The sequence below is a fragment of the Vitis vinifera genome, chromosome 19, assembly GCF_030704535.1.
Source record: "Vitis vinifera cultivar Pinot Noir 40024 chromosome 19, ASM3070453v1".
NCBI lineage: Eukaryota > Viridiplantae > Streptophyta > Magnoliopsida > Vitales > Vitaceae > Vitis > Vitis vinifera.
Window position 1 is genome coordinate 4,858,526 of NC_081823.1, and position 9,672 is coordinate 4,868,197.

General features: G+C 30.5%; 1 protein-coding gene across 3 annotated transcripts; it reads right to left on the reverse strand.

Annotated features, from left to right (window-relative positions):
• Positions 1-279: 279 nt before the first annotated feature.
• On the reverse strand, positions 280-4,546 carry LOC100262263 (G-type lectin S-receptor-like serine/threonine-protein kinase At4g27290). Of its 3 annotated transcripts, none has more exons than XM_010646003.3 (7): positions 3,203-4,546; positions 2,558-2,701; positions 2,185-2,339; positions 1,714-1,924; positions 1,025-1,262; positions 793-943; positions 280-715 (listed from the first exon to the last, which is right to left on the reverse strand). In XM_010646003.3, exons 1-7 carry the CDS (start codon positions 4,473-4,475, stop codon positions 431-433), a joined length of 2,457 nt encoding a protein of 818 aa, XP_010644305.1. In that variant the 5' UTR covers positions 4,476-4,546; the 3' UTR covers positions 280-430. The 3 variants fall into 3 exon arrangements, with proteins under 3 accessions (XP_010644305.1, XP_010644304.1, XP_002283476.3); XM_010646002.3 differs by having other exon boundaries at positions 2,558-2,704; positions 3,203-4,540; XM_002283440.5 differs by lacking the exon at positions 2,558-2,701 and having other exon boundaries at positions 3,203-4,533.
• Between the last annotated feature and the right edge of the window lie 5,126 nt (positions 4,547-9,672).

Genomic DNA, 9,672 nt, shown 5'->3' on the forward strand with positions numbered 1-9,672 from the left:
TTGTTCTTGATGATAAAATGTTAAAAGGTCATATTTTTCTTTTTAATTTTTTATTTGACTCTGACATGTTAAAATAGTAATCTTATTAACTTATTTTAAAGAGAAACCCCCTTTTTAGCAAAAATCAAAGATCAACAAAGGACCAAAAATAGGGTCAAGGTTTCTTTACAAGGTGCAAGTAATTAGTATTTTTGAAAAGAATAGTTTTTATTATATAGTCAACTTCTATCATTGAACTTATATACTATCAACAACTATCATCATACCATACAAAAAGCAGCAGCAAAAACTAATCACCTGATAACATCTTAGATGAGTCTTTTGTTAGAAGCTAAGCAATGTGATTGCGAAAAGTTACCAAAAGTAGTAGAAACTTAAGCTTATATGGTCATAGGTCTAAAGACAACAAAACATCAACATGAAGCATCTTCTACCGAGCTTCCAATTGTGTGATGGTGGGTTGAATACTAGAGGAAGAATTTGCTTCCATCATATTCCTATCAGTAAAGAAACAAGGCTCTTTGGGCCGAGGTAATGTACCCTCACTACCCAACATTAGAACCACAGAATGCATGCTTGGTCGATCATCTGGGAAACGTTGCACGCATAATAGGCCCACATTGATTGAACGTAGCACTTCAGACAAATTATAGGTGTTCATTATTGATGCATCAATAAATTGTGAAAACCCACCTTCTATGTAGAGTGTCCATGCCTAGAGAATTGAAAAGAGGATTAGCACCGCCTTTATTAGTGAAATAAGGAAATAAGAAAATATTACCCAATACTTACATGCCCAAGAAGATTAAGGTCATGGTCTGGGTGGCTAAATCCTCTGTTTCTCTTCCCACTTATAATCTCTAGGACCAAAACACCAAAGCTAAAAACATCGGATTTTGTGGAATACAATCCTTCACTTGCATACTCTGGAGACATATAACCTCTGAAAGAAACCATTTAAGAAAGGATTAAATTCATAAGCAATGGAGATAAGGACTTTATACATATCACTAAATATACTTACAATGTTCCAGCCACTCTTGTTGTGCTTGCTTCAATTTCATTTCCTCCAAAACTTCTTGCTATTCCAAAGTCTGAAATTTTGGGGCTCATTTCAATATCTAATAAAATGTTTTCTGCTTTGACATCTCTATGGATTATCCTAAGTCTGGAATCTTGATGAAGATAAAGAAGGCCTCGAGCAATCCCAATGATAATGAGGAAGCGCTTAGGCCAATCTAGCACCTTGCTTCGCTTTTGATCTGTCCATTTTTTTATCATTCAAGTTAACCCCTTTGACTACATGGCTTATTGAAAATAAATGGAAAATTTTTCAAGAAACAAATGATTTAAAATTCCATGAGATTTGTTTAGAGCAATGACATATAAAAACAAAAGTAACTATAATTGAAGCTCAATCTCAATGATTAAAGAACACGATCAAGGAGGCACAAATAGATAATGGATCTTAATGGTAGGGTTCCAAACCCCTAGCTTTTTAAATAAGAGGTAAAATGTTATAGAAAATAGAAATACGAAAGATTTTTCTAAATAAATGCATCAATGCTTTATCTTGTTCCTAGGGATTTTCCTTTGAGATTTGTCAAATCCATGGTAAATAAAGAATTTCCCTAGCATGTATAGGAGAACAGAGAAAAAGAGAAGCTACTCAAATAGACAAAGAAACTATATAGTGGTTTTAAAGAGTCAAACCAAAAATAAGCAAGTCCAAGCTTTTGTTAGGCATGTATTCATAGATCAACATTCTTTCTCTGCCATGAATGCAGCATCCTAGAAGCTTTACAAGATTTCGGTGCTGAAGTTTTGCAATGGATTCAACTTCATTTTTGAACTCTTTGAATCCTTGTCTAGAAGTTTTTGACATCATCTTCACTGCTATTTCTTGTCTTTCTTGTAATATTCCCTGAAAACATCACATTCTTTTTATTTTGAAAGCTTTGCAAATTAAAATAAACTTGTCAATATTCAATATGAGGAGTCCTAAATAAACTAGAGACACAAAAATGTTGGCACATACACTGGCTTCAAGACTTTAAGGCATATAGTGGCCTTGATACATATTGCTTCATTTTGATACTATGAGGATATGGGACATCAACTTATCTATAATTTTTTGTTAACTTGTAATTTGTCTTCTACCCAAAAGGCAAAGTATAACCTTACCTTATAGACAGGTCCAAAACCACCCTCTCCAAGCTTACTGTCACTAGAAAAGTTATTGGTGGCATTCAATAATGTATCCAAGTCAAATAATGGTAACTCTAGATGTTCTTGACCTTCATTGTTTTCACCTCCTTCTGAATTGTGATCCATGTATCCTGCAAAATGGAGAATAGAAAGAAGGACTAAAGAATTCACCAACTCAGAATTTAGCCCATTTCCAAGCCTAGATCATTTCATTATTTCTAAAATCAAGCCAAATCAATCCAATTCTCTTTTTATTATTATTATTATTATTATTACATAATCAGACAACGTGTAGAAGTACTTTTGACTAATACACATGGTGATACAAGCACTATGATTTGTTACTTACCTTTTCTCTTTAGCTGCTTCTTCCTCTTCTTCAACACATACAAGCTCAGGACTAGACTTAAAAGAACTATTCCTATAATTGATATAGAGATGACAATGACCTGCTTTCTCTTCTTCTTGGAGCTGCTATTTATGCTTGAAGAAGCTTCTTAACACAAAAGAAAAGAAATTATGAAGGAAAGCCAGGAAATAAAATAGAAAAACTATAAATTCCTATGAGTAGTGATCCTTGATCTAAAATATATTTGTAGTTTACAACCAACAAAGTAGGAGTTCAAGGAACTACAGTTGCCATAGGATTTGAGGGCACAAATAAGTTGGTGTATTGGTGTGTTATAGCATCTAGCATACTATAATTGAAATCTAAAAGAAAAATCCAACTTTTGAGTAGACCTCTGCTTTACACGCTAGTCTTTTGAGAAAAATATGTATACTATTCCAAGAAATAATGTGCTCGGTAGTTGGTCTCAGAATTTTCACATCAGCAATAATTGAGACAGAGGTAAAGCTTTAAGTCGCAAAATTGAAGGATAAAACTAGAGGCACGTATGCAAGATGAACAATTGATTAAAAACCGTTGCATAAATATACTATGAAATTTGTATCAGATTTATGTTTCTCAGGTAAGAAAAAGAAAAGTCCATACCTAATTCTGATGCAGCCATCCTTACATAAAACTCTTGCCCATTTTGAGTGAAGTCTCTGATGTCAATCAAGCCACCAAACCAGAGCAAGCATCCACTACCTGCCCCTCTGATATCTGAATTTGCATAAGCAGTGCAAGAGCAGTTGCTCAAGCACAGGGAAGCACATTCCTTAAGGTTCATGCTTTCGTTAAACCAGGAGCTCTGCGTGTCTGGCAGCTTCACACCAGAGTACTTTTCAAATCCATCACCCTTCTGACAATCCAGCCGAGTGCTTCGAATGCATCCATTTGACCAGTCTGCCATGTCCCAATTGCTTTGGATCTTTGGCCTAAATCCCTTCATACACTCACATTTTGGAGATTCATTAATCTTACAGATTCCATTTACTCCACATATTGCATAAGTGTCACAGTCATCCCTCTGTGCTGTTGAGTAAAGAGACCATTCATTTTTTTGATCAGTCCATGTGAACCTTCGTGAATAACCATCAGGAGTTAACACATTCCTCATAACAACAGAGCTGTTAACAAGATGATACATAAAATATATCTCCTTTTCATTAGAAACAAATTCATAACTATAAACTGGGTTAATTGTTAATTGAGGAATTCCACTGAATCGAATACCATTCCATGGTCCAGGGCGAAACGCTACAGCTAAACCATTCTTCAGAAGTAGTTGTGGAAATCCACTTAGATCAATCCCATAAGTAAAATTACCTTTAGAAGGGTCATCTGCACTCCTCCACGATGACAGGTGCCGATCCAGGCCTGTTACTCTGTTCCATCCAAACTTCATGCCTGGTAGAAGAGTATCGCATGGGTAATCAAAACTCTGCCATAGGGAGTTTTCTGGATCACTATCATTGCCATTTCTCATAATAAGATTTCCAGAATCCAAAAGCTGAGCGTTCGGATCCTGTGCAGAACGTGATGAAGTAGAATTCCAAAGAATTCCATTAGTACCATTCACCAGAACAAGAATTCCCGGCTGAGTGACCTTTAAAACTCCGGATGAATCAGTTAATGGACTTTCTCTATTGGCAACCCATACTACAGGCTTTTTAGACGCTTTCTTGTACCATATCCCCAAGTATCGGTTCTTGGAATTACCAGGATTGAAGAAACCCAGTTCAAAGCTCCCACCAGCTGAAGTGATGGTCTCGCCATCTGTAATGGGTTGGTTTACAATTATGGTGTCTAATGCCATGGAGATTCTTAAGAGGGATAATACATAGGAGAAGATAACTGCAACTGTTGTGAGAGAATCCATATTTGTTCCTAGATAGAAAATGCCAAAGATTTTAGGTGCTTTCCAAGTCTCCTGATATTTTCCCTTGCCCCGTTATATTTGGCATAATGTTTGTCTTGTATGACTTCAAGAAGATCGTCACGTCCACATAGATGCCTAGCAGTAACATCCATCATTGGACTAATTATCCAGTGGTCATCATCTCCTACATCCAAATTTGTTTTTTCTATACCCTTGAAATGGACTAGATATAAATCAAATATCCCAGATTACAACAATGTATGGACGATCTCACCCGTTCTTTAGAAGAATTACAAGTTGAAGTAAAGAAGACCGAGAAGAGAATGACTGTTGGGTTTTTCATAAGTGTAGGGTAGTTTAAAAGAATAATTCATAAACTACCATAGACGAAAAAATATTTCCAAATTGTTGTAGTTTTTACCAATTAGGAAAAAGAAATTAGATTAGAAGTAAAAATAGCCTCTTATAGGCAAAAAAAAAAAAGTCTCTTGAAGAGATAATTTTTAAAAATTATTTAAAAAACAAAATTTATAGGCTAAAATCATCTCTTGAATAAATGATTTTTTTTTTTTTTTTTTGTAAAAAAGTTCTAGACAAAAATCATTTCTTGAAGAGATGATTTTTAAAGATTCTTTTAAAAAACAATTCAAACAAAAAATCTAAAATTATCTCTTAAAGAGATGATTTCTTAAGAAAAAAAAAAATAAGGGAAGAAATAATCCCTTTAACAAAAAAACAAAAAGAAAGAAATAAAGGGAGTTCTTGTTTTTAATAATATTTTAATTAATAATATATTTTAATAATAAAATTATTATAAATATATGTATTATAAAATTAATTGATTTTAAATACTATTTTATATTGAGTTAGATATCGATAAAAAAAAAATATTTTGGTCTTTATCACCAATTTTATCTCTGTATTATTTTAATTAATTGTAACTATAAATAGAAACTAGTTTAATTTTATATTATTTTTTATTTATAATATAAATAATAATTATTTTAACTTTAAAACTTTATTTTCTTGTCCCTTTAAATTTTGTATTAAAAAAAACCTATTATCAATTTTATTTTATTTGAGTTTATAAAAAACAAATTTATTATCGATTTCTTTTTTTAGCTTATTAAATACAAAATGAATAATTTTGTTTTTTTTTTTTTTGAATTTTTAAAATTAATTTTATTAAATAAACTTTAAAATTAAAAATATTATTCTTTAATTTAAGATTTAACCGTAAAAAATAGAGAAAAATAAATTGATTAATACTCAAAAAATTATTTGTTTCATTTTAAATTAATTAATCTTCAAAAACTTATATCTTTTAATGTTGAAAGTTTTATTCAAAATTAATTTATTGAATAATAAATTAATTTACTTTTCTATATTTTTTTCCTTTTACGATTAAATTTTAAACTAAAGAATAATATTTCTAATTTTAAACCTTATGTAATAAAATTAATTTCAAAATTAAAACGAGATAAAATTATTCATTTTGTAAAACAAAATATTTACTTAACTAAAAAAAGAAATTTATAATAAATTTATTTTTTTATAAACACAATTTTCACATAAAATTGATACTATTTTTTTTTCTTATTTTGAAAGTGAAATAAAAAATAATATAAAATTAAATTAGTTTATATTTATAGTTATAATTAATTAAATTCATTTAAAGATAAAATCGGAGACAAAGACCAAAATACTTTTAAAATCAATATCTAACTTAATATAAAATAGTTTTTCTAATATTAAATATTAAACATAATTTATACTTTTATAAATATTATTATTGATAAATAGTATATCCCAATAATGATAATTATTTATATATATATATATATATATATATTAAATTTAACATATAGAATTAATTAATTTTATAATACATATATTTATAATAATTATATTATTGTATAATTACGGCATGTTTTCTAATTTTAAATTAGTAATACAATACTACATCACATAAAAGTTGAGATGAGGACCAAAATATTTTTTTTAATAAAAATAATATAATCAATATAATTTATACTTTTATAATTTTTTGAAATTGTTTCTTGAATAGATAATTTCTTCCCTTAAATTTTTTTTTTCTTAAAAAATTGTCTCTTGATTTTTTTTTTCCTTTAGCTAATTATTTTTTTGCATAAATAAATAAAAAGAAATCATCTTTTAAATTCACAATTTTTGCTTGAATATTTTTTAAAAGAATTTTTAGAAGTATGAAGAGATGATTTTTTTAAGAAATTGTCTTAGAGTTTTTTTTTTTTTTTTTTCCTTTAGCTAATAATTTATTTTACATAATTAAATAAAAAGAAATCATATGAACAGACAAATTTTGTTTGAATATTTTTTAAAAGAATTTTTAGAAATTTGAAGAGACCATTTTTACCTAGAATTCTAAAAAAGAAATCATCTCTTCAAAATACAATTTTAGCCTATAATTTTTTTTTTTAAAAGATATTTTAGAAATTTCCTCTTCTTCAAGATGATATTTGTATATATATTTTTTAAAAGGAAATAAATCATCTTTTCAAGTGACCATTTTTATTTCAAATTCAACCTCTCTTTCCTAATTAACAAAAACTACAATAAATTTGGAAATATTTTTTTGACTAGGATAGTGTATGGATTATTTTTTTAAACTACGGTATACTTACCAAAAATCCCTTTCCTAGCCAAAGTTTATAGGACATGTTAGTAGGATTGAAAATAAAAATGCATACAAAGAAAAATGAGGAGTAGCTTTCATGACTTGTCTGGATGTGCTAGGAAGACTTTTGAACTAACTGGCCCAAAAGACACGCATGATGGCTATTGCTATTAAGATTTTCTAATATTTTTTCCAACTTTGGAACCATTCTCACGCGACTTGTTACCAGCTTTGGACTCAAATTTATATGGGCGTGTAGACTCGTGCCACCTTAGATATTTGAATCAAGCTTTGAGCAAAGTCATCACAGTCGGCCAGAACTGCAAGAAAATTGGTTGTGCTCTTGAGTATGAAAATCAATAAGGGGTATAAAAATAAAAAAGGGACCACTTTGTTCACACACAAGTCCCAAGGCTTCTTGAGCTTCAATGACTTCTTGTAATCCCTTACGGGATATGGATATAAGGGAAGAATACTCTCAATCAAAAAATAGCTCATACATTGCGATGAGGGAAGAATGATCTCAATCAATTAACAACTCACACACTGATCATAATTAGAGCATCACAGCCCCGTTTCACTAAAGGACTTGGGAGCTTTGCATTCTTTCTTGGAATTGAAGTGCTTTGGGGTTCCACAAGACACGGAACATGCATGGAACAAGCTAAAAGTTGCCCTACACTAGCAATTATGGGCCTACAGCTATCCAGATCTACTGGACCTAAGTTGAACAATGACAAGTTGTATCACAACACTGTAGGGGCATTATGATATATCACAATTACTCGACTAGAAGTATCTTACATTGTAAATAAACTAAGTCGATTTTTACATTGTCCCACTGATATGTATAGGAAAGCTTGTAAATGAGTTCTGAGATGCTTGCATGGGAGTATTGATCATGGCCTGCACATTCAATCAGCTTCTGGATTCAGTCTCACTAGCTTCTCATATGCTGATTGGATCAGATGTGTTGATGATCCAAGGTCTGCTAATGGCTTCTATGTTTTTCTTGGTCCTAACATTATCTCATGGAGTTCACGTAAGCAAAAGGCTGTTAGAAGGTCCAACACTGAGTCTTGATACAAAGCATTGGCTCACATAGCAGCAGAGGTGACCTGGTTACAAGCCTTACTAAAAGAGCTACAAGTCCCCTATGATTGTTCGTTCCCCTATGGTTGTTCGTTCACTTGAAGTTAACAAAGACCCATTTCGTCCTAAAGAAGAAAATAAAGAATTGCTTGGTCCAGAAGTATTATATCTCAATGCAATCGGTGCACTAATGTATCTTGCAAATTGTACTAGACTAGATATAGCATTCTTTGTCAACTTACTAGCAAGATACAATTCTGCCCCAACTAAAAGGCATTAGAATGGGATTAAACATATATTGTGACACCTTCGTGGAACAAGTGACATGGGTTTATATTGTTCAAAAGAATCAAAATCACAATTGATTGGGTATGTAGATGCAGGATATCTTTCAGATCCTCATAAAGCTCGATCTCAAACAGGATATGTCTTTAGTTATGGTGGAACGACAATATCTTGGAGATCAGTCAAGAAAACAATGCTAGCCACATCTTCAAATCATTCAAAAATTCTTGCAATTCATGAAGCAAGTCGTGAATGTGTATGGCTAAGGTCAATAATCCAACATATACAAGAAACATGTGGACTACCTTCCATCAGAGGCAATGCAACCATGTTACATGAAGATAATGCTACTTGTATTGCACAAATTAAAGGAGAATTCATAAAAGGTGACAGAACTAAGCATATCTCCCCTAAATTCTTCTATACTCACGAGTTTCAAAAGAAGGGTGAGCTTGATGTTCAACAAATTCGATCATGCAATAATCTAGCAGATCTATTTATAAAGGCATTACCTTCGACCACATTGAAAAAGTTAAGGTATGACATTGGAATGCAAAGATTGAAAGATCTACCATTTGAAATGTTAAAAAAATCATAATCATGTTTACATGAGGGGGAGAATGCTAATATGGATATATTGCACTCTTTTTTCCTTTGTCCACATTTTGTCCCACTAGGTTTTACTAACAAGGTTTTTAATGAGGTAGTTACCATATTCTTATGATCATCTAAGGGAGAGTGTTAGAAAATATGAGAATTTATCGGATTATGGGAACTTGTGAATGATCATATTGATGTATATCTCTTTATGACTCCCTATAAAAATGAGATACCTCTAATGAAAATATATTTTATTCTCTTCTTACATTCTAATTTCTCTTTCTTGTTTTCTTCTCATTTCACTTTATAATTTTACAATATTTTCTAATTTTTAATTCTATTTTTAAATACTAATACAATGCGAGGTCACTTAAAAGTCGAGATGAGGACCAAAATAATTTTTTAATCAACATAATATGATTAATATAATTTATACTTTTATAAATATTATAAATGATATATCAATAATAATAAACATAAAATCAATTAATTTTAAAATACATATATTTAAAATATATTATTAGTTAAGATATTATTAAAAATAATGAAACATGGAAAATAAAT